Here is a 24,141-nt window from a genome sequence, read left to right as displayed (position 1 = left end):
TTGTTTTTCTTTGCGGTTGTAGTTTAATCGTTGTAGTAGTTTTAATTTGTAGTGGTTAATTAAAGGGGTTTCAGAATTTTAGTAGAAATTAGTGTCTGTAGTCTGTACCGTGTGGTTTTTTTGTGTAATGTTTAACGTTTTGGTTTTAAATTTTCGTGTTAGGGTTAACCCCAAATGGGAATAACCAAACTTAATCATTTTAAACACATGTTTTAAACCCCTGTAAAGGGGGGAACCAATGTAAACCGTTCCCAAAACGTCTAGTAGCCTTTTGTTAATTAGCTTTGAAAAAATTTCCTTTAATTGTAATCTTTAAAGTAGCCCCGATCAGTAACTGCCCCTAATATGGGCGATGTTTAATAGCATTTCCCACATTATAATTTTATATAATTTACCCCCTGCCAATGAGAATGATATAGACTGGGGAGATGATATTGAAAATGTGCCAAATCTTTTGTACCAAAAACATGGGACTCAGATAGATTTTTACCCAAATAGATTATACCCTTGTATTGGCCCGAATGGGTTTTTAAACGGTAATCCCCGGATTTTTGTTCCCCTTTTTTTTATTGATCTTCTTTTTTCTTGAGGCTCCCCTTTTTCCCCACAAAACGAACAAAAGAAAAAATGTATTTGGGGAACACGATTTTTTGGGCCGAATCAAGGAACGAAAAAAAGACTTTTTTTCCGAATTCGAGATAAGATCCAAAACGGCACTTGGGCTTGTGGGCTGAAAGTGTTTACTGTTTATCCCGATGTGCGTGTTTTTCTGGGTTTTTCTTTTTTTTTTCTTTTAATTTTTTTAAAATTTTTTAAACGTAACAAAATAAACGATGTTATTCCCAACCCAAAAGTTTCCCTTTTGTATCTTTAAAGTTTATAAAACTTACCCAAAGTTTTTTTTTCTATTAAATTGAACCCTTCCCTCTTGATTTCTGCGTTGCAAGGGTTCTCACAAAACCCTAAAATATCTTGAAACATGCACAGGTTACATGCCAGGGACTTGATATTTTAGGCCGGTGTAGACAGTAAAATTCCTTTTAAATCTTGCACTCCCGCTTACACAGGGGTTTTAAAACTAACGGGTTTTTCTTCTCAATGAATTTTTAAAACCCAAATTCAAACTGGAAAAAATAACTCTTTTTTTTCTTTTCTAGCGAATATGTCTCTGTACCCCACTTTAGAGGACATGGAGGGCAGCCAATGGCTTCCCCCCAGCAGGGTGCCCGGGAAAAAAAGCTCCCTCAGAAAGCCATTTACTGCTTTTGGTTCTGGGGAGTCAATTGGTAAGTCTTTAAAAACTTTACAGTGAAGTAAATTTTTTTTTCCTCTATATTGTGAAACCGTCTTATGTGCAAAAACGGGTTTCCCCTGTATGGAAGTTCCACTTAAATGAATTATACCGAACGGATACTTATTGGCAAACTGCCAAACTGAATCAAAAAAAATAATGAAACAGCGACCAAAAATTTTTATGGGGTTTAAGTTAAACTCTTGTATATGAACAACAATTTTTTTTCTCAAGAAATTAACTTTATTTTTGTTATACTTATATTTTCCCGTACAATATTCAAGCCAAAATGAATGTAAAGTAAGGGAAAAAAAAGATAAGCTTTGAAAGTAAGAATGACAAGCTTTTGTTTTTCACAATTTTTTCACCGTAATCTCATGAGTGTAAAATAAAAAATAGTATTCCAGGTTCGCCGATTAAATCATAAGCTGACAGTAGTCTGTGACCGTGTTCAGGCCGCGGCGAAGTTTATTATGTACTATGCACAACATTTTTATCAGCGAGTACGATAAGATTCATAACCAATTCATGCAAGGATGGCGCGCGCGCGCAGTTCAATTCTGATCGAATGACATCAATAGTTTACACCAAGTCTGAAGTCTTTACAGTTTACACTGCAGTCATTGTTCTCACTATAACAGTTCGAATTATCATGGAAACCCTCTTGTATGGCAAAACAGATATATAGCTCCCAATCAACAGCCGTCAGAGTTGATTTATTAAGACACACACATGACGGATGACATCCAAGAATCACTCATTTTACATTTTCCCTTCCCCTCTTTTGGAACCAGGTTTTGTGTACATGGATCAAATATTCTTCATAACTTGAGATTGGAGACTTCTCTCATGTACATTCGATCACAAAAAGTATCGTGACAGCCCTATGGTAAAAAGTTGAAGACCATATTACAATTACATTCTATACGTGGTAATAGTACGGGCTACCAGCCTGGCTACTACCAGGGGGGTAATAGGCTGCTTGATTTCGTTTAGTCTAGTGAAACCATGATATTACAGAGTGGCTATAGCCAGAATGTCTAACTATGTTTTTCATCCGCTCTTGAGGCAGGTCCTTTCAATTTACGAGTGTTAAACGATCAACTGCCAGTGTAATGTGAATTGTGCATCAATGTTCCTACACTGGTTCTACTTATATAAAGTGAGAATACTGAAGCAGCAGTAATATTAGTTCATAGTTGTTACACGTTATGTATCGTACTACGGAAGAGTTGTGTATTGACGAGTGGATGAGCGGAGGGGCCTGTACCACATCAACAGGGTCCAACACACCTGATACCTGATGGTCCATGTTCTGTCAGGAGAACCTAGATCATCAGTCTCCTCCCAGCATCATCCAGTCTCCTTCCAGCATCATCACCATTGTGAACGTTACACAAGGAGAGACACGCTCTTCCGCGCAGCGTCCACAGGGAACCGTCCATACATTCTTTTTAATGAACCCATCTACAGCCATCTTGAACCAGTTTACATTCAACCGCCGACAAAGCCATGCCAGAGAACGCCAGTTTAGCGATCAAAGTGAAGCAATCTACAATCCAGTCCCTCTAAGAGAAGCCCCACAGCCGTTACTGAGGACCACGTGACAGTCAGCCCTACCGTCAGGTGGCATCATACACACCAGCTGTGTTCTGTGCCACTGTGATACCGCCGTGAGCGAGGGATGGGTCCTGTGGGTGTGACACTTTTTCACTCTACCACTCCCCGCCCTCTCTCCCCCCAACAGTCTTACTGCCCAGATCTTATACTCCTCATACCTTCCTCTCGGTAATTCAACACCCCTAACTTCATAGCACATTCCTCTCTTTCATTAACAACAAGAATTGCGCCCGTTGTTTCGTTTTGGCGGAACGCTAGATTTCCATTCACTATAACTATAAAATATAATCCAATCAGCTCACTTCATAATAATAATATTGATACACATCAGTACACTATACTACGCATGCCACCTACATAAATTGGGCTTATTACCGAATACTATATAGAATATACACTACATATTATACATTAAAATACAGTCGCGCCGCGCATTCATTGACAGGCTAGCTATATGGGACACGTTCATTTGAGTTTGAGGATATAGGTAAATATAAGTGACCCTATTAAAGGCACAGTGCTAGTTGACCTTTGTCACACTATGAAATTACACAAACCCTTGATGGTTAGGATAATCGTCTCATCCTCTAGGCTAACTTTGTCACTTAACGATATCTTAATCAAGCTGATAAGATATCGCCTAAATACGGCCGGCACGGAAATGGTTACATTGTCACACTATAAACATGTGACGGAGTAAATTATGGACCCCCTTACTGCCGTTTTTGACCAAATTTTTGAGTGTCCAGTTGAATTGGATGGGTACATATGACCATTACCTACATATTTGACGAGTTTTTTCGTTAGATGGTGCACTCAGGTTTACTCTGTCACACATTTAAGAAACATGTGAGAATGTTTAGGGCACCCTGATAAGCAATGCTGAGTAGTGTAGGTTATTTGATGGCCTGGAAGTGCTAGGAATTGTTATTATATCATATAGTCCGTAAGGAATTAAAACACAGAAGGCACAAACAAGTTTACTTTGTCACATAATCTTGATGATATCTGAACATGTGTGAAATTGAACAAATAATGATATACCAGCTGAAACCCCTTATATTACGTACTATGGATCAAACAAAACTGCTAGTACCACGCACCAGTCACATAAATCATTATCGGGTGGTAATATGTTTAATAGTGTCACAATTAAACTACCGCAACATGGTCAAAAATAGGGTAATTTCGTCACAAAAAATTATTATAACTCTGTTAGCTCCTTGCTGGCAAAATAACTAGTTCATTGATGATAAAGTTACATAGTATTCTAATAGAGGTATAGCTCTTCAAAATAGGGGCAAGACATGTTTACTTTGTCACATCAGTTATTATACGAGTTAGGTAATCGTTCATCAGATTAACAGATCTTTTTCGTAGTTTGGATCGATTAATATAGGCAATAAAGCATCATATGCCAATTTTAACACACTATCTTGATATTGTTGGGGCAGGGAAAGTTAATTTTGTCACATTTTCAGCGTTTTTGACAAATTAATCTAAAATTGTTAAACTTGAGCTCTGATGTTCTGGACAATATTCGACCAATCGTTTCTGAAAGAATGCTGAATTCTTATAGAGTTATAGATCTTCAAAATAGAGGCAAGACATGTTTACTTTGTCACATCAGTTATTATAAGAGTTAGGTAATCGTCATCAGATTAACAGATCTTTTTCGTAGTTTGGATCGATTAATATAGGCAATAAAGCATCCTATGCCAATTTTAACACACTATCTTGATATTGTTGGGGCAGGGAAAGTTAATTTTGTTACATTTTCAGCGTCTTTGACAAATTAATCTAAAATTGTTAAACTTGAGCTCTGATGTTCTAGACAATATTCTACCAATCATTTCTGAAAGAATGCTGAATTCTAATAGAGTTATAGATCTTCAAAATTGGGGCAAGACATGTTTACTTTGACACATCAGTTATTATTAGAGTTAGGTAATCGTCATCAGATTAACAGAGCTTTTTCGTAGTTTGGATTGATTTATATAGGTAATAAGGCAGCCTATGCTAATTTTTACACACTATCTTGAAATTTTTGGGGCAGGAAAAGTTAATTTTGTCACATTTTTGGCGACTTTAACAAATTTATCTAAAATTGTAAACTTGAGCTCTGATGTTCTGGACAATATTCTACCGATTTTTTTCTGAAAGAATGTTGAATTCTAATAGAGTCATAGATATATAGATCTTCAAAATAGGGGCAAGACATGTTTATTTTGTCACATCAGTCATTATAAGAGTTATTATAAGAGACTATTTCATTCTATAATCATTGTTTTTAACCTATTTACGATTTCGTATCATTTTTTGTGACAATGTAAACATCAAACTGATCTTAACTTGCATCAACTACATTGTCATCATGTAAAGTTTTCCCGCCTTTCAAACCAAAATCGGATATAAATAATCGCCCAAAATTTAAAATTCCATATATTGTGACAGAATTAACCTCATTTCCCAATAACCAAGTGCCTGTATTAGCTAACTATTCGAAACAACATATGTTAGGGCTATGATTGGTAGATCAACCATCAAATAATGAGTTAAAAGGTTTTTGAGGACACCTCACAGTAGAATAGAGGTTTGGTATTCTGAGTGTGACAAAGTTACCCAAATATTGCCTTGTAACCGTTTGATCCGTGCCCTTTAACCAATGTTGTATCATAATTGTTAGATGACCTAATCTACTATATTTTAGGCCAAGTAATAATAATTAGACAACTGCAGTTAACTAAGTCACACAAAATGTGACATTTGAACCATTATAGTGCCTAACAACAATAGATTTTCTTTCTGAGCAGTGCATATGGGAGTATGGGTTACGTGGCTAATGTTCAGAACTTCCTGAACGTGCTAAGTTAATAGATGTCAAAATTAAGCCACTATCGTTGAAAACGCTATCATTTTTGTTTACCAATATCCTCAAACTCAAATGAACGTGTCCATATACATCATATCTCCGCAAGCAATACTCGCGCGCTGCACTGCGCGCTAGTTGACATGGTTACTAACGGAAGTACGTACCGACGACATATTTTAACCCACCTACAACGTTCTCCAAAATCCACGTTTTTCTGCAAAAACGTCCATTCGTAACCTTTCACTATTGCCTTTTTATAAATAAAAAGGGTGAACGGAAAAAATTCCAGACTACCAGACTAGATGAACTGTTCATGTTCATGTTCTAAGTAAGGTAAAATGCTCCCACACGTAAAATTTAAATATGTCCCGAGCAGATCACCCCGATATTCCCAGATATAGCCTCCAGCCTGTACCCGACCCTGGATGAGTGGATGGGGATGGACTCTAAAGCCATGCAGCTCTACCAGCCTCTCAACTCAACTACTGGAGCCATTGCTCCTGTGACTGGTGGTCATCAATGTGAGTTAATTCTTATCTAATATTTGTAAATTGTTTCCAAATACTTTGCTCATCTTGGCAGTTAGGTGGACAACTTTTTATTTTCAAGTGTTATTCATTTAAAAGCGTAAGCTAATCCAGCTGTTTCAGCCCATGCCGAGATCAAGCAGGGAGTCCGCCAAGTGGTTGGCTGCAAAGATCCTGGTTCCGGCAAGATTGGTCTCTCTGTGGAATCTATCAGCAAGGGTTAGTTTCTTACTCGCACCATTTTTTATTGAGAAGAATATGGGAGTGTTTCCTCTTATTAGTATATATAGTATACACTACTTAAAGTTACACGTGTACCTATGTCGTATACATACTGTAAAACCCCGACCTACCGGCTACCGTACTATTTTCCTTTCCCCGAATCGTACATTGAATCAAAATTGTATCGTGTGTTAGTTTTATTTTCTTGTAATAATGTCCAAAATGTAACTACGGATTCAGTTTTATCGTGTTTTCTCATTCAGGAGTGTTCGTGAGCTATGTCGAGTCGGGCAGCATCGCCGCTAAAGCGGGACTCAGATTCGGCGATCAGATTGTTCAAATCAATGGCCAACCTGTTGCAGGTACGCTTAATTATTACCATAGTGATTAGTGCGACCACCTCTTTTACGGATGATATGTTGCGCAGCGATTGGGTGGAGCAATAAATAATCGTTATCGTTAATATTCGTTCAATCACAAATAATGAAGAAAACGAGCTTTAAGAGAAAACTTTGTCCAGGATGGAATAAGAAGAAGACGATAGAATTCCTGAAGAAAGCAGACCCATCTCAGATCACATTTGCTGTGAGGGATAGACCGTTTGAGAGAACTATCACTTGTGTCAAGGATAGCGGCGGACACATCGGCTTCCAGTTTAAAAAAGGCAAAATCAACGCTATCGTGAAGGTTAGTAAAATGAATCGTGTAATTTGTTATTTTAACAAAGATAAATTTGGGTTGAGATTTGGTTTTACTTTTATGCCAACGGAACGGCTAACAAGTTTCTGTACGCTGAACTATTTTATCACACAAACAACGTTATTATACAATGCTATCAAATAATGTTAGACAATGTTATCAAACACAAACAAAAACTTTATTTCGCGAATAAAAATGTGCCAAGAAGCATTTTGAGATGCGACAAAATCATTCAAAATATACAAAACAGTAAAGGTCGCTTTATGCCTATTTGTGCCCCTGCTTCTAAAGCTGTGTCCCTTCATCCAATATTCAAATACTATAACTGTCACCAAGATGTAACCCTGTTAAGGTCCTTAACAAGATGTCAAGGTCCTTAACAATCTTGTTAAGGAAGGGTTACATCTTGGTGACAGTAATACCCAATACATACATCTATTCCCTTCAAATTCCAAATCACACTATGCCAATTTCTCGTCCTCATGATCTGATGTAGAGGACAGACATGACCATGTTGATAAGGAAGAAGATAACAGCAACTATTGTCAGCACACCGGATACCACATTGTTGAATTCTCCAACCACAATTTCGCCATGAATTAGATACACCAAGACCAGAACAACTGAGAAAAAAGTTTAATTCACAGTTGTGAAACTCGTGCTGTGAAATATCACGCTTCAAAAATGTTACACAACTCAAGTTTTATGATTGGTATCTTGAAGAATACTCACAAACAACGACAGAAAGGCCCGTTAAAATAATCTGGATCATTCTTCCCTCTGAAAATATGAAGTTACACTAATCGTTGTTTAATCTTTACTCTTTCAAGAATGTTGTCCTTCTTTAACTGGTAACCTAAGCTACGTTTCCAGCTAATGGATTTGAAATTTTAAAATTTTGAAATTTTGATGAGAAACCTTTGCATAAGCTTCCGCATAAGGCCAGGTATGTAGGGGGAAATGAAAATGTTCACTTACTTGTATGGAAAGCTCCTTTAACAGCAGTCTCCGTAACAGTACCCAAACAACCACACCATCCCATCTCGATAAACACGACGGGAACGTAAACAATTAGCAGGACAACTCCCAGAATAAATCCGAACAGAAGGGTCAAAACTGAAGTTGTACAATGTAAAGTGCCCTCTAACACCTAAGTTTGTTGATATAAATAAGATAACGGGATTAAGGACGCCCCCTTTGCAGTTTGCACCATCTCAGCAAAATTTCATATATTTATTTGCAATATTTTTTGTTTGTTTCAATCATGTTCCTTTTTACAATCAGTATCAAGATCAAATTAATTAAGAAGCTGATTAACATGAAATAAAGGACAAAATACATCATTTCCATTATATGTTCGTTTTTAATACGAAAGTGCATTGATAATGATATTACCCATTCCAGGGCCAAAACATCAGACATTTTAGGAAAAAGGTACCAGCTCATATTTCTCCTTCTTTCCTGTCCAGGAACCCAGGAAATGTTGTCGCCTTATTGCAAGATACGTATTTCTCAGTACAGTAGCAGCCAAATTTCGTTAAATTCTAGTTTGAGAAAATGTATGCATATTGTTACAAACAGCATAAGATGGTTGAAAATAATTAAATAAAGATTTTACCTTCGATCCGGCCCCATGGATTTACATCATCTACCTCAAAACCGACACCTTGGAGAGCATCAACTGTATCACTTATTTTAGATGAAGTATCTACGTAAACGAATATAGATAAGATGACGCCAATGAAGGTACAAATCAGCCCAATAAGTGGTGTTCTTTCAGACATGGCTCCTCAACTATGAAAACGGTGTTAAGATTATCTGATTATCACTGCAGTATAATAATAATATCTGGGATAAGGTGACACGTGACTAATTATCACTAAAAACTAGGGATCAGGGCCACTGGCCAGGTTAGTGACAAAAATTGTGTAGTAAGCCATTTTATCTTCATTCGAAAGTTTGAACAAACAACGAGTATAGACAGATCACTGTGAACATATCGACGAGAAGACAATTAACTCTATCGTTGCGTAGGTCATAATGACTGCAAATAAGTTGTAAATTGTTTGGGTGACTGGGGAATGATGCCTAATCGTATCTTAGGTAATTATGGTCGACGCTCGTACGTAAGATTAAAAGATGAGCTGTTGCGAATTTATCCGTTTACCTCACAACACTCAAAACAAAATTAAATGCCGTTTAATTATCATTATCCCCGTTAATTTGAAATTAAGTTTCTAATGATGATCATTGAAACTGTAACGAATCAATTCGTTGATTGACAAAATCAAACATTTGATTGTGATTAAGTTGCTAAAACTGTATGAAATATAACACAGACATGAAAAATAATTTTGGTTGCCCTTTCTCCTAACAAGAAATACCATGGCTTTGAAACCAAACCAGTATTATATCATACAATCTCACAAATCAAAATCTCAAAAATCACAATATCTTTATTTCGTACATATATATAGATGATGACCAAACAATATTTTAGTATCTCTCCAAAAGTTCAATTCATAGTTTAAGCTGGATTTCTTCACAAAATGGGATATAATAAAATTCTTAATATACAGTTATAAAAAAGCCTTCCTAGTTGCCATGCTCATTTGCTACTCTGTCCCACGTGATATTTCGCTGCTCTAATTATATACTAATTGACGGCCTAGATATGTGTTATCTATGTTCCTTGTCCTTAAGATCTGATGTAGAGGACAGACATGATCAGGTTGATAAGGAAGAGGACAACAGCAACTATTGTCAGCACACCGGGGAGAACTTCTTTGAATTCTCCAACCACAATGATTCCCCAAACGAGGAACACCACTAACAGAGCGACTGAAATATTATTATGTTTTAATATTCAACTTAGTAAAACTACTATAGAAGTGGCCAATGTGGCTCCTTCGTGGGATTATCAGTCGCTTAATCGTTAAATCAGCTGCAATACATACTTTATTTTAATAATATTTGCAATACATAATAAAGCAGTTAATTGACTTTTGAAGAAACTGGATTTTAATAATAAGTAGGATAACAACTTGAAAGGTACTTACAAGCAAGGAGAGAAAGACCTGTCAAAATCATCTTCACAATTTTACTCTCTGAAGATATAAGGTTGTTTTTAATTTAATAAAAGTTGGCCCTACTTTTTAGCTTTTTTGTTTTTTTGAATTCAATTTACCTTTAAATTCGCCCTGCCTTTGAATTCAAATAGCCTTTGAATTTTACTTGCCTTTGAATTCAGCTAGCCCTTAATTTAACTAACAAATTTAAAATACTTACCATAACTTATTGTAAAACAGAGCACAAAGAGGTTTGTAAATATTCATAACTGGCATATTTATCATAACTTGCATATTTATTATTTAAGCGTATTAAAAGCTGCACATGAAACTCACTCTGTTCGTAAGCTCCTTTAAGTACAGTCTCCTTGATTGTTCCCAGACATCCGCACCATTCCATCTCAATGAACACGACAGGAATGTAAACAATCATCAGGATGACTCCCAGAATAAACCCGATCAGAAGGAGATAATCTGAAATGAACGAGTCAATGGAAAGAATGTACTTCCTCGTCTGAATCACCCGTTATTGGCAGTGTCAAGCGTTCACATGTTTTCAGTATGAGAAACCTATCGTTGTGTTGCATCTAATATTAAATATTATTTCTTACATGCAGCTGAAAGCGTGGCCTCAGCATCGCTTCCTAGAGCTACTAATGCCTCGTTTGTTGAGCTCACTGCACTTGAAGCATCCACGAATACATAGATGGATAAGATGACTCCAATGAAGGTGCAAATCAGCCCAATAAGTGGTCCTTTTTCAGCCATGGCTCCGCAACTGAGAGAAATCATTAGATATGGGATTTTGTGACACGTGATTGAAATGATAAGAATGCTAGCGAAGGTAAAGATAATAATACAAATTTTATCTATTTTGTCGATTTTATTCCGACTTGAACTCTAGGAGCTACTCAGTAACTCAGCCGCTTATTTAATTAAATCTGAGGGTTGGGGTGTAAAACTATAAAATGGTCAAAAAATGGTTGTCTACTATTTTCGTAAGCAAAAAGTTTATTAACATGCCGCAAAAAAAACCCATGGCACTGCAGCAGATAGATATTCTCGGAAACAAATACAAGCGAGCAGGTATATAAATCTAAAAGGCAAATTTCCGTTTTCAACAAATTAGATGAAATGTCGCAAGTGCAATTTGTACCACCATCAGCCAGTAATGAACAACCTGCCGGTCTCACAGTTCCGCATTTTTCATTCAGAGTAAATTTAGCTCGCTCTTATTCGTTGCCAGATGCAATTTGGCACAAGATACAACCTGCACTATAGATAGAGCAAGCCCTATCTAGTACATCTGATGAAGCTGCCTCACCAGCATACCTCCTACTTATCGGAGATGATCATGGGAAAATTGCTCACCACATCATGATTAGAAACAAATGTGGAGAGTAAAATTGGAAATAGGAACGTGCAAATGGTGATATTTATAGCGAATAAACTGAGCAGTTAGCAGTTAATCAGGTGACAAAGAGAGCAACTCTTTCTGCAGTGCAGCTATATAATATATTGCAAGCATTAGTCCTGACTACCACCGCGCGTTTCTAAAATTGTAAACAACACAAACTATCGTACGATTATCAAAAACTACGAAGTTCCGTAAATGAGACACTAATTAGAATGCGAGACCAGTTGTATGACTTCTACCGGCTGATATAATGAGAAAGAGTGTTCGTTTCCATCTACATTCTACATTCTACACTCTACAGCCTCGAAAAACAGCGGTCGCGCTGGCAAAATAAAGATATGGTACGTGTTTGTGCTCCAAGATTCTTCGAAGCGGGGTTGTAATGGAAGAATAATCTAAATTGATACGGGGTCCGAGAGGGTTATGAGTGGAATGTGAAAAATGTCATTGTCCCCTGGTAGTCGAGTTTTGCGTCGAGATGGTAACGAGTTTACTTACTAATTACTGTAAAGATATGGTACGTTTCCAATGTCCATGCGATTGAGATTTAACTTGTTTTAAAAACACGTATGTTACTGTTAGTTCATGCAGCATGCAAAGTGCACTAAAAACGTAGCTAGTCAAGCAGCAACTGAAAAGTCCGCAAATCGTATGACTAAAGCGTGTAAAGTGAACGTTTGAAAGTCTGGATATTGTGGTGTGATGTCGTATCAATTAACTAATTAGCTTAAATTAACACCTATTAAGTCCAGACAATGGTCTAGGAGGATAAATGATTTGTGTCCTCCAGTATTCACACCAATTTAATAGTTGCGCACCACTTTTTAGCCATCAAAAAGGTAATTAGGAATGTAGGCGACGGATCTCCTAATTCGTTTAATTTAAAACACATTAAAAATATCGAGCCTATTGAAAGGTCTCCAAAATTTTTGTAAATAGGTAGGAAAAATGTACACTGTAAAACTAAATTGTTCAGAAACATAATCTCTTTAAAATATTGTAGAGTTGACTTACCAGCCGCCTTCACCACCAACAATGCTGTATTTAGCCATCTTGTCTGAAAGTCACACCTTGGAATACCGTTTATTAGGTTATCTTAACCTTCAAGTTAATTCAATCAACATCATAGGATAATTCTTTATCGGAAGATATTCCCTTTTCATGGTATATTAATAAATAATGTGTACTGCACAGGAATTATTTCAGGAATTTAAAAATAAACATTTCAGGACTCGTCTGCAGCCAGGAATGGAATGCTAACTGATCATTTCATTACGGAGATAGACGGTCAGAACGTCGTCGGAATGAGTGATGACAAGATTCTCAAGGTCATCAAGAGCAAAGACAGAACTGTCACGGTCACAGTCATGCCTGAGTTCGTCTACGATCACATGGTAAGAAAATAACCGTTTACCGTAAGAAAATAACCGTTAACCCTTAAAGCAAATTCGCTTTGTAACTGGTTGAAATCTGTAATAAAACAGTGAAAATACGACTTCAGATACCAAACAATATTCGTAGTACGAACATGGATCACGAAAAAAAGTATATACACAAATGAAATATTACCAAATAGAACGCGTGTACTAAGCCTAACCGTCTCTCAGTGTAACTAACCGTCTATCAGTGTACGTGTCATTCACACATTAGCTAAAATGTGAGATATTGGATTTTAGCATGGTAACGCCAAATTCCCTCTAAATTGTGCATGTAAAGCTACCATTTACCGTAAGAAAATAACCGTTAACCCTTGAAGCTAATTCGCATTTTAACTGATTGAAATCTGTTGTAAAACATGGAAATACGATTTCAGGTGCTAAACAATAATCGTAGTACGAACAATATCGCGAAGGAAGACCCTGATCTTTCCTTGTTCTGGTGCGAATGAGCAGATCTCAAAACCACATACCGCAATTTCTTAAGTGTAGCATTAACCACATGAGAATGAAACATCCGAAAAATCACCCGCTAAGGATTTAAGGAGGCCAGGGGTGGTTCCCATATTGCGGTATTGTTCAAACGCGGACACGGCCCCCGGGTACCATGGTTATTAGACATTACGTCAGATTATTTCCGAACAAGATCCGAGTAATCAAGCATATAATTAGTCAGATCTGACCAAAATCTGACTAATCAACCATATTATATTGTAACAATACGATCACATACGGATATAATTTATGTTTGACAGAGGAGAATATGGATAAAACGTGTTGAGGATTTGCAATGCAATGGATGCTGTTACCTTTGATAGACGGTGCTAATGACGCCAGACGAAATTTGAAAAGTCAAACAAAATGATAGGCATGGAATTAAAAACGAATAATATTAAAATTCAACTTTACCACACGCTGATCATAAGTAAAACTGTACATAAAATATTCCGCTAGAATCCAGATCATATCTTTTGAAACACCGAAAAGGATCACGAAAAAAAAGCATACAAAATTGAAATATAACCAAAGAGAACGCGTGGACTAAGCCTTTAACCCAAGTAGGGATAGTCTACCACTGTACCAGTGTCACCTTCGGAGCGACACATCAGCTAAAATGTGAGATATCGGATTTCAACATGGTAACGCCAAATGCTCTCTAAAGTCTATATGTAAAGCTACACTGTTTTATATCGACTGTAGGCTACACTCTAAATATAATTAGTCCCACTCCCGTGGGGAGGATGGCACATTATAATAGAGCGGTAACGCCGCTGAGAACTGGAGCCCTTTATCAGACCGCGTTAGTGCTCCTCCTATATTATAACACTGGAGCTAACAATATTACAATATAGTTTCCACACAATATTACAATATAGTTTCCACACAATATTACAATATAGTTTCCACACAATATTACAATATAGTTTCCACACATGAATAAAGTTCCCATTATTGACCTACTACCGCACTTTGTTTTTTTCCGCAACTATCGGCTGATATTCGTTCTATCAGATTTGTGCATAAATTGGTACTGCTGTGTACAATGCGAAAGGTTGACATGCCCGTAGCTATGATTAGGGTCAAACATTTTCCATGACGTAACATAAAAAACATCGGAAAAAAAATACTACTTTTAATAATCAGGAAAAACACATATGAACAATTATTTCTTTAAAAAATTTCGATTCCTTATACCCATGAATTTTATTATTAATGCTTATTATTATATGACATGGCAAGTAATACTATCTATAGTCGCGAAAAACAAAAGAGGATGAATCTTGGCAAATTAATAACTCCTCATATCAAGCTGGATCGCAATCCCTGAACAGATCGAAATTGAGTCACTTATAAAGTTACGTTCAGATAATATAATTTGCAGGCATCTTAACTTGTACACACATAGTGTTTGAATCTAATGTTGTGAAATTACAATACTGAATAACAATTCCTGCCTCAACTTACAACAATACAAGTTACAATCATGTTCATTGTTCATCGCCAGCTCAACTAACTCATTGAAGTTCCACACACACAAGGGGCTATAACTCTATTAAACTACCACAGACTATAATAACTACCACGCACTAAAACATTCTGAAAGGTTTGCAATGTATACTAATAAACTACCTAATGCGGTGTGGAAAGTGTTGTCAATGATGCTTACTAAATTCAATTGGTAAAGTTGGCGCGTTAATGGTGACCAGGTGCAGGATTCTACGTACTAGTGTCTAGTACTATCTAAAGAGTGCAGAGGACAGCATTGGGGGGGGGGGGGGGGGGGGGGGGGGGTTGGCCACTATTTTTGTCCCGACACTAGCCAGTTTTCCCAAACGGGACAAAAATTACGGGACAAAAAAGGACAACAAACATATTGGCCACCCCCCCCCCCCCCTTCCCCCTTGCCGCCAAAGCTTTGTGACTCAAAAGGAGTCCTCAGTGCCGTTTTGGACGGGCACGTTTTAGACAATCCTGAGGAACTTTAGATTTCTTCAATTTCGATGACAACTGAAAGCAGATCAAATCTAAAAGACTATTTCAAAAATTCCGTAGAGGATAGACCGCACTATCAAAGATTTGATTTCTTCGGAACCCATTAGAAAGGCCCAGGGACAAAAGGATTTCGCGATTATTTTGGCCAAAAATCGCGGTACCGCGAAATTTAACAGGCTATACATTAAACTATTATTATTATATAACTTTATTCAAATCAAAAATAGAACATAAATGAACATCTTAAAGATCTGATAAGTAGCCAGAAAAAAAGAAATACTGATACACAAGCTATAACAACTTCTTCCATCCCGCTCTATCAGAGGCTAAAAGTCTTAAATTGTACAAATCGTCTGTATTTACAAATGGAATGTTCCTACTACCTAAATCAAATTTAATAGTCTTAAGCAAGTTCGACTGGTGTCTGCCTACTCTACCCTTTTTGGTACTCTGACTCTCTACTGCAAAGTGTAATGCAAGCTGTGCAGGTGAGTTGTTATCACTGCGAAGGACATGTCCGAGCATCCTCCATCGTGCACATGCAACACGCTCACTGAGTGGAACCACTTCACATCTCTTGTAAAGGGAGTCGTTTTTGATTATATTAGGGTAAGTCATTCTGATGATTTGCCTCAGATGCTTTCTGTGGCAAATATCCAGTTTACTCAGTAGCTGCTTTGAAGCAGCCCAGCAGCTACAATTATACATTAAGACGGAGACCACCTGGGCTTCGTAGATCTTAAGTCTGGTCTTAAGAGGTATGCGTTTACCTTGTTCCCAAACTTTCTTGTAGGTTTGGAAAGCAAGATTTGCCAGAATACATCGTCTTTTTATGTCCTCGTTGCTGCACAATTTGGAACCAAGTGAGATAGATGATCTCCAGGGCTCTCTTCCTCGAAGTGGCTCTCCTTTGTCATCAACTTCGTTCTTCTCGGCCAGATAGATATGTGTGAACTCTGTTTTTGATTCGTTGACAAAAAGATTCCACTCCTCCAATATCTCCTTGCATATTGGTAACATGGACTCCAAATTCTTTTTATCCTCGTCTGTGAAGTCTGCGTCGTCTGCGTACTCCCACTCAAGAGGTAGCAGGTTTTCAGCAAACGGAGGGTTGGGTCTTAGATAAGACATAAAGGCACGAAGGTGATAAAGTGCGCCAGCCAAATACATTAAACTATACATACAATTTGTCGCGGAGAATGGGAAATTTCGCGATTTCGTACATGCCGCGAAATCCTTTTGTCCCTGGAAAGGCCACCTGAAAGCAGTTCAGATTCCAATCTCCAGTTGACATATTTCATGGCGCAATGATCGATACAAATGTAATGCAAAAATGGAAGATTTTTCGGAGCGGGGTTGTAAGAGAGTAAGAGAAGAATAATTAAAATTGATACGGAATACGTGTTATTGAAAGGGTTATTAGTTGGAATTTCCCCAGGCAGGTACCCAAGAATTCAAGCACACTCATATATAAGTCTAGACTATAGAGCATTATTTGTAACCGAGAATATAAGCTGGTGTGGCGTATCTACTGTCTAGCCACACCAGCTTATATGTAGAGTGTAGACTATTGAGTGTGCTTCCCAAAATTCACCTTAACGAAATAGAATTAACAAAATAGGAACACTGAAACATAATGTCAATGATAAGGGAATTCTTGGATATCGCTGGTGCCCTGACATGATACAGTACGATATTTCATGCCATTTTCATGGGCAAATTGTTCGAGAAACTGACAAGTTTTGCGTCGAGATGGTAACGAGTTTACTTACTATTTACTTGTGGTAGTTTAATGAAAATAAGCGGGAATATAAACACACGTCACACACGTGACACGTGACACAGGTTTGTTGAAAATTAGGAGGACATTTAAAACGTTAGCTGAGCTGACGTGTTCAGACTTCAGAAAGTGCCCAATGAACTTGTCTTCAATACTCAATAGGTGTCATATGTGGTTAATGTCAACAATAAACGTCAGTCTGGTCATACATATCCACATTCCACATGGCATGGGTGTCACATAAAGTTGCACTAACATCGATCTGGGCATACACTGTGTGACCAGAGCAAGAAAACATTTACCTTTGATATGCTTTCTAATCTGAACCAGTTGTGCTGTATCTGGTAGATATAAAATAATTTATTTCCGAGATCGTACAGATATCTTCCAGGCTCCAATATAATCACAATTTTTCGCTACTAAAATACATGGAACATGACAAACTGACCAACCTTTCTGCAAAACGATAATTTTGTTTCGTTTATCACAACAAATTTGTTTAACGATACTCTCTCATTAGTCTCCGAGAGTGAAGAGGAAGCAGATATATATATGTGAATGGCATGTAATCATCTATATAATCATAAAAACGATCTCAGATCGTAACGCAACGTAACCTAATACAGTAAAACCCCCATTTACCGCGGACTTTGTCCTTGGGGAAAAGGAAAACCCCGCTGTAAATCGGCGTTTTGGTTTTTACTGAATTTTTCAGAAATGGGTGGATAACAATCGGAGAAACAACAACACTGTTCGACATCTTTATCAAATTGAATATATTTAGTTACCCAGCTTGTATCAAATTTCGTATTTCAAGATAATGGTATCTAAAGGAATTACCCGGGCCGCAGTGAATCGGGGTTAGCGCTAAATGAAAATCGGGGCGCGATAAATCGACGTTTTACTGTAATAGTATTACTAATACATTGGTATTTCATGCTCCTACAGCAATGCCTCGATTTTAAATATGGTGAAAAATGTGAATAATCCTTACTGAAAAGTTTTAATTTTCATTGATTTAATCAACTGGTATGTTTTGAAACTTTACTAGAATAATTTCCCATCAACGATCTGAACCCCTCCTTAAAACCAGTGCAATGGCCGTTGATCATTGGTTTCATGACACATGCTGTCTGGTGCCTCAAGACCCTAAAGGAACGGTTGTAGAATGTAGATATCCGCTTAGAGTATGAACGGGTAACCGGTTATCACTTATCAGCTTAGCTTATTGTTCAATGATCGACTACAGTATTATTGTATCGACGTTTCAGAATTACTGGTCTTAACCTGACTTACATTTCTCCTTTCTGCCGGAAAAATCAAATGTTTTAAAATTGGTAAAGATCAAATTGGCATTATTTACTATTATCGATAAAATTGTTTAAAATCATCGAATTTCCATATAAAAATGATTAAAAAAGCTAAGAATTCCAGTCAGATTGTTAGTAGTCCCTGAAAGCTAAAAAACGTTAAATGCTGACTAGAGGATTCCCCTCGTTGTTGTGTAAGCTAGAATGGGCTGATGGAAGTCTCACTAACTGAATTTCACTGGTTTCCTCGTTCACTGAAACTTCATCTGTAGACCGAGCCTCCTTCATGGAGATCCTGTAACTGTCGTCTGGTGTTTTGACGACATGTATGATAGGAAGAGGGGCAGGATGGGGGTAGAACTTCTTCAAGTCCCTCATGTTAAAGAGAAAGGCTAGTGGTAAGATCAGTAGAAATTCCAAACATTCCGTTGATAAAACACCAGTCAACCCTGGAACAGGATAATTGTCTGCTCGATAAAACTCAAACACAAGGATATACACCAGATAACCGATTATTTCTCCAAAAGCGACGCCGACGAGGATTTCTTTTCTGCAGATTTGGCTCCTGGCGTAGGTGTGTCTGTGTCTGTCTCTCAAGGAGTAAAATTCATACCGGATCAGCAGGAGACGTCTGAAGTGGCTTGCCCAAAACAAGGATAAAATGGCAGCAAAAGCTGCTGATATGACAACGATAAGAGGAACTTCAATGTAACTATCATCCAGTACGAATAAGTAGAAATACAAGGTGTACAATATCCCCCCTAAAATTGCTTGACATTTACTATCGAAAGCGGTTTTAGTGTTGTATATACAGTATCCGCTGGAAACTGCCAGTAAAGTGAGGTGATAAGCGGTAAACTTTCCCGCTTGTGTCATCGCCATTATGAAGGTTTGGTCCATGTAACCATCGTATAAATTTTCCGCTGTTAGAATCGTCTGGTAGAAGAGAAAAGTACTGAGAACTTGACAAAACTTTAAGAAGACAAGTGCGTAAATATAGAAACTGCAGTCCACCTTGTACTTCCAGAATCGTATTATTTCGCATATTGATTTTAGTACCAGAGCACCATATATCACAGATAAGGTACCATAGACTAAGGGATTCCACATTTCATCCAGTGAAAGTCTGCTGTCTTGATTTAGAAAAACTCCTTTGTATTCGCAACGGTAACGTTTATGTACGTAAGACGTACCAATCTGAAAATTAGGTTTCCTTTCGTAATCAAAAACGTGGTACACAGGACACACCCTGATTCTGGCCACTAAGTTTTGACCTTGTTCAATAGTTTTATTGTAAGTCCAGGTGTTGGCGCCCACTTGGGTCATACTATCTACAATACAATGGTGATAAGGATGGACGTCAACAAAACACATCCCCCAGTCTGGGTACAAATATAGCCATCTAGTTTTAGGTGTTTCGTTGCACAGGAAAATATTGAAGGTAGTGCTGTTTCCCCAGATTTGTTTGGTGGGTTCGCTGCAGGCTAGGCTCACGCTTATACTTCCGTTAGATCCAAACTCAAAACTTCTCTCCTGCACTTCGATAAGTTTTCCACTCGTATTTTCATTGTAAACGTTAAAGTTAAACCATCTTTGGAATGTTCTCGCATTGATAACATCAAGTAACCATATCACTAGAAATGTTCTCAGCCATGACATAACCTACAAATACAATATCTTGAATGAAGTTGCAAATAAACATAAATACAATATGATGATCCTTCAACTATGCAAATGCTAATCTTATTAATTTTCAGGTAAAACATCTTGGAAGCTCTCTGAAGAAGCACATGGACCACTCCGAGCCCACTGAATTGTAGACCCATCAGAAAAATTGACAATTCAAAGTTTGTACCAGTAGAGAACATTACAAAATCTTGCGTGGAAATACGTGTCCGTGTGTCAACAAATCTATTTTGATTGTCAATAGTATAAACATTTTCAATTGTATTTCAAACTATTATTAATGTAGCAAGTAGCGCTTGAATTTTGTAGAGCTGACAAATTGATATTATGCATGTGTTTATTTCTTGAAGTTTTTGCCTAAAAATAAAATCATCGATGCAAAATATATAATAAAAGAAGAGTTTTTAAAGATTCTGCATATATGAAGTATGAATGAATACCCACCATATATATTATATGAGGAGTTTACTTTCTTTGAAATTTTATTTTTCGTACAAAATGATTCTTTAGAAATGTAAATTCTGTACTTAGTCCAAATAGCAGGTTAAAATATTTTTTGCACAGTTTAGTTCCTCGTTAGCATTACTTTGTGACATCTAATTATTAGAACAGTTGATTGTTTGTTCCACAATTATGAAATTAATTTTTCAAAATTTTCACCTATTCTTAGAGTCGCTCGATTCATTTGTCCCTAAAACCTAATTGTCAAAAGTTTAAAATCTGTCATAATTTATTGCTTCCATCCTCTTGGTCTCAATCTTCTAGCTAACTATTTCCTTCATAACTTTCATAATCGACTGGACTGTTTTCTCGACGTCACTGTCGTTTCCAACGAGAGGGTTAAACTCCACAATATCCATTGACACGAGGTTACCCACTTCCTTTATTCGTTTGATTAGCTTGACCACGTGAGAAATGCTGATGCCGTCTGGGGCTATAGTGCCGGTACTGGGGCACTCTTTGGGGTCCACCGCGTCTATATCGAATGAAATATGAACTGGGTATTTTAGCAGCTGTTTCTCCTCGATCAACTCGCTGATTACCTCGCTTGAACCTGCAGGTTGGATTGTGAGCATTCTTAACTGTGAGCTTATCTCTAGTAAAACCAATTTATTTTACTCACAATTTTTGACACACAATATACATATACAACTACAAGTTAGTAGAAGTAACAGTTTACTAGCAAGAACAGAAATGACCTCGGAAATGAGAGAATCTCTCGCTTCACCTACCCCTTCTTATAATCTCCTCTTTAGTATAGTTCTTGACCTTGTGCTCTTTTAGAATCTTAATCTCCGCGACATCGACGTCGCGAACTCCTATGTACGCGATGTTATCCAAACTTATCTGAGCACTATTTTTATGCACATCGGATAAGTCACTAATATAGTAAACTGGCATTCCGTGGAAGTGTCCTGTAATGGTTATGATCGAATTCGGGGTGACAATGACTGTTCACGATAACAGACTGGATATTCGGTCAGTTCCTTAACTGATATCTTAATCGCAGTGAAAACGAATGAAATTTGAATTAAGAAAGTCGAATTGGTATCAATCTAGAGGGTAAAAATGAAAATATTGATTATGGATTACGAATACGCAATCAAAAACCAAACCCTCCTCCCCGTAATCAACCGTCAAAATTTGAAAACCCCCTCTCCCTCGTCTGGTTACATAATATAGTATACCACCCCATATACTGCTAGCGCGATCGATTAAATCGAGTAAATTCCTTATCTAACCTATTCCTACCTGTTTCAGTCGTCGCCGGAGAGTTTATGTCAGCATGTGCATCAATCCAAATGACTCTCAAATCGGGATATATGTGATACATTTTCTGAACCGTAGCCATTGAAATAGAATGATCGCCACCAAAGTTAAGCACAGTATCTCCTGTCTTCAGATCTGATAAATTGGTTGATAATTTCGCGCACAGTTTGTTCATGTGAGAAGTGTATTCTTCCTCTGAAGTGCCATTCATATCGTTCAGAGATTCATCTTTGTAATGTTTGGTAACAATGTTGTTGGAATCAGACGCTGCTTCATGAGCCATGGCATTTAAAATAGCTGAACTGTAGCGTACACCTTGCTTCTTTTGTCCTTTCCATAAGGGCAAGAGATTTATATAAATTGTCTTCTTATCGGAGGGCAGAATTTCATCATCACCATTTCCGAAACTTTTAACCGAACTATGTTTCTTTTTCGATCTACAGCCGCCTGTGTGATGAAAATATATGAACAGAATAAATTTTATTGAAGATTCAAGGTCTAAGCCTCACCAAAATTGCGAGCGTGCTAAATCACTCTACACTCGATCTTCTAAATTTTTCTAAAAGAGCCCCCGACAGTTGAAACCTACTTTAACTTAGACCCCTGGACCCGGGTTCCGGTTAGGTGTATGTCCTACTTTTACTTTTGCATTTTGATAAGTTTAGTCGGACTATATTAAAACAGGAACCATGACTAGATCCTGATCGATGTGACGTCCTTAACTTCAAGGGGGCCGGGGGATATTGTTCCTAGCCGAAATTATCGCCGGTCAAAGGTCAGCGCTTTAATAAGTAATTGTATTGCGCGAGTGATTTAATTTCAGATTTTCAATTAAATTGTGCGTCCTGAAAATTGAAAATCTAGTCTAAAAATTTATATCTTCCCTTGCATTTTTTGAGCAATCACCCTCAAACTTTTACGATATGTTCTTATGATCAGTTAGAAGAAAACTCTAGAGCCAGAATTTTGAGATTTTGAAAATCTTGGACCTCAAAAAATCGACAAAAAAGGAGGTCCCAAATTTTCAAAGGGTGATACTGATTTGTGATTGCTCAAAAAAATAATTTTTAGGAGAAAATAAATTTTTGAGAAGCGTGATTGAAAATCGCTCGCGCAATACACAATACGAATACAATTACGGTTACGCATAAGCGCTGACCTTTGACCAGCGATAATATAATTTCGGCAAGGAACAATATTTTTCCATGGGACCAAGAGCAGGTAGATTTTACTACCCTCTATCAGAAACAACTATAAAGTCAATTTCGAAAGGATTTTGATGAAGACCCCCCAGCCCCCTTAAGGCAAAGCCCATGCCAAGTTGGAATTGAGTTACTTAATATCTTTACAAATGAATATGCCAAATGTTATCATATTAGCGAACTTTCCTATAAAAACATCTGACTGAGAGAGATCCGGTTTATACAACTTGCATTGGAGGTAAAACCTTTACTTTTACTACAATTTAAATAGTCTAATTATGTATTAACAAATAAATGCCAGGCTTAATCCATATATAGATACATGTTTTAGCTTAAAAGGACGTACTCAGTCAAAGTTGTAACGCCCTGCGCTATGTAAAATCCGGATTGGAATATTATTCATGAGTCGCATAGTTGAAATTTTTCTTGGGTAAATTGCCCTGCACTATGTAATGAGCAAAATATCTAATGTGTTCGTACTTACATAGTAAAAAGTCCATGCCAAGATCAGAACAATTCGTTTAGTAAAAGTCGAACACTGGCATACACATGGCAATCAAAACTTCGTAAACCTCAGCTCGGAAACGATACCGGTAATATAAAGTTACAAGATGTAATATCGTTCTGTGATTTGAAACTAACCGAGGAAGCTACATGACCGCGAAGTAATTAGATATCAAACGTGCAAGCAGCTTTTAGCTTATGAAATACTACGCTCCTTCATCAATTAAGCAAGTCCACTGAAGTT

At 37.3% G+C, this 24,141-nt stretch overlaps 4 protein-coding genes across 4 annotated transcripts; 1 reads left to right on the top strand and 3 right to left on the bottom strand.

Moving 5' to 3' along the window:
• Positions 1 to 1,161: 1,161 nt before the first annotated feature.
• Positions 1,162 to 21,092, top strand: LOC134815392 (syntenin-1-like). The gene is made up of 7 exons (XM_063823927.1): positions 1,162 to 1,286; positions 6,179 to 6,304; positions 6,434 to 6,529; positions 6,796 to 6,894; positions 7,053 to 7,219; positions 12,946 to 13,110; positions 20,493 to 21,092. The coding sequence occupies exons 1-7, from the start codon at positions 1,163 to 1,165 to the stop codon at positions 20,553 to 20,555; spliced, it is 840 nt and encodes a 279-aa protein (XP_063679997.1). The 5' UTR covers position 1,162; the 3' UTR covers positions 20,556 to 21,092.
• Positions 7,226 to 9,060, bottom strand: LOC134815434 (uncharacterized). The gene is made up of 4 exons (XM_063823972.1): positions 8,850 to 9,060; positions 8,210 to 8,347; positions 7,964 to 8,011; positions 7,226 to 7,854 (listed from the first exon to the last, which is right to left on the bottom strand). The coding sequence occupies exons 1-4, from the start codon at positions 9,013 to 9,015 to the stop codon at positions 7,712 to 7,714; spliced, it is 495 nt and encodes a 164-aa protein (XP_063680042.1). The 5' UTR covers positions 9,016 to 9,060; the 3' UTR covers positions 7,226 to 7,711.
• LOC134815426 (uncharacterized) lies at positions 9,526 to 12,788 on the bottom strand. The gene is made up of 5 exons (XM_063823963.1): positions 12,731 to 12,788; positions 10,911 to 11,077; positions 10,636 to 10,773; positions 10,291 to 10,338; positions 9,526 to 10,072 (listed from the first exon to the last, which is right to left on the bottom strand). Exons 1-5 carry the CDS (start codon positions 12,766 to 12,768, stop codon positions 9,930 to 9,932), a joined length of 534 nt encoding a protein of 177 aa, XP_063680033.1. The 5' UTR covers positions 12,769 to 12,788; the 3' UTR covers positions 9,526 to 9,929.
• Positions 21,038 to 24,058, bottom strand: LOC134815382 (arginase-like). Its single transcript, XM_063823917.1, has 4 exons — positions 23,878 to 24,058; positions 22,174 to 22,638; positions 21,654 to 21,836; positions 21,038 to 21,475 (listed from the first exon to the last, which is right to left on the bottom strand). Exons 1-4 carry the CDS (start codon positions 23,891 to 23,893, stop codon positions 21,183 to 21,185), a joined length of 957 nt encoding a protein of 318 aa, XP_063679987.1. The 5' UTR covers positions 23,894 to 24,058; the 3' UTR covers positions 21,038 to 21,182.
• Between the last annotated feature and the right edge of the window lie 83 nt (positions 24,059 to 24,141).

This window comes from Bolinopsis microptera, chromosome 1 (genome assembly GCF_026151205.1).
Source record: "Bolinopsis microptera isolate Bmic1 chromosome 1, MBARI_Bmic_1.0, whole genome shotgun sequence".
NCBI lineage: Eukaryota > Metazoa > Ctenophora > Tentaculata > Lobata > Bolinopsidae > Bolinopsis > Bolinopsis microptera.
Note: the sequence above shows the minus strand (reverse complement) of the source record. Positions and strands in the feature narration are given on the sequence as shown.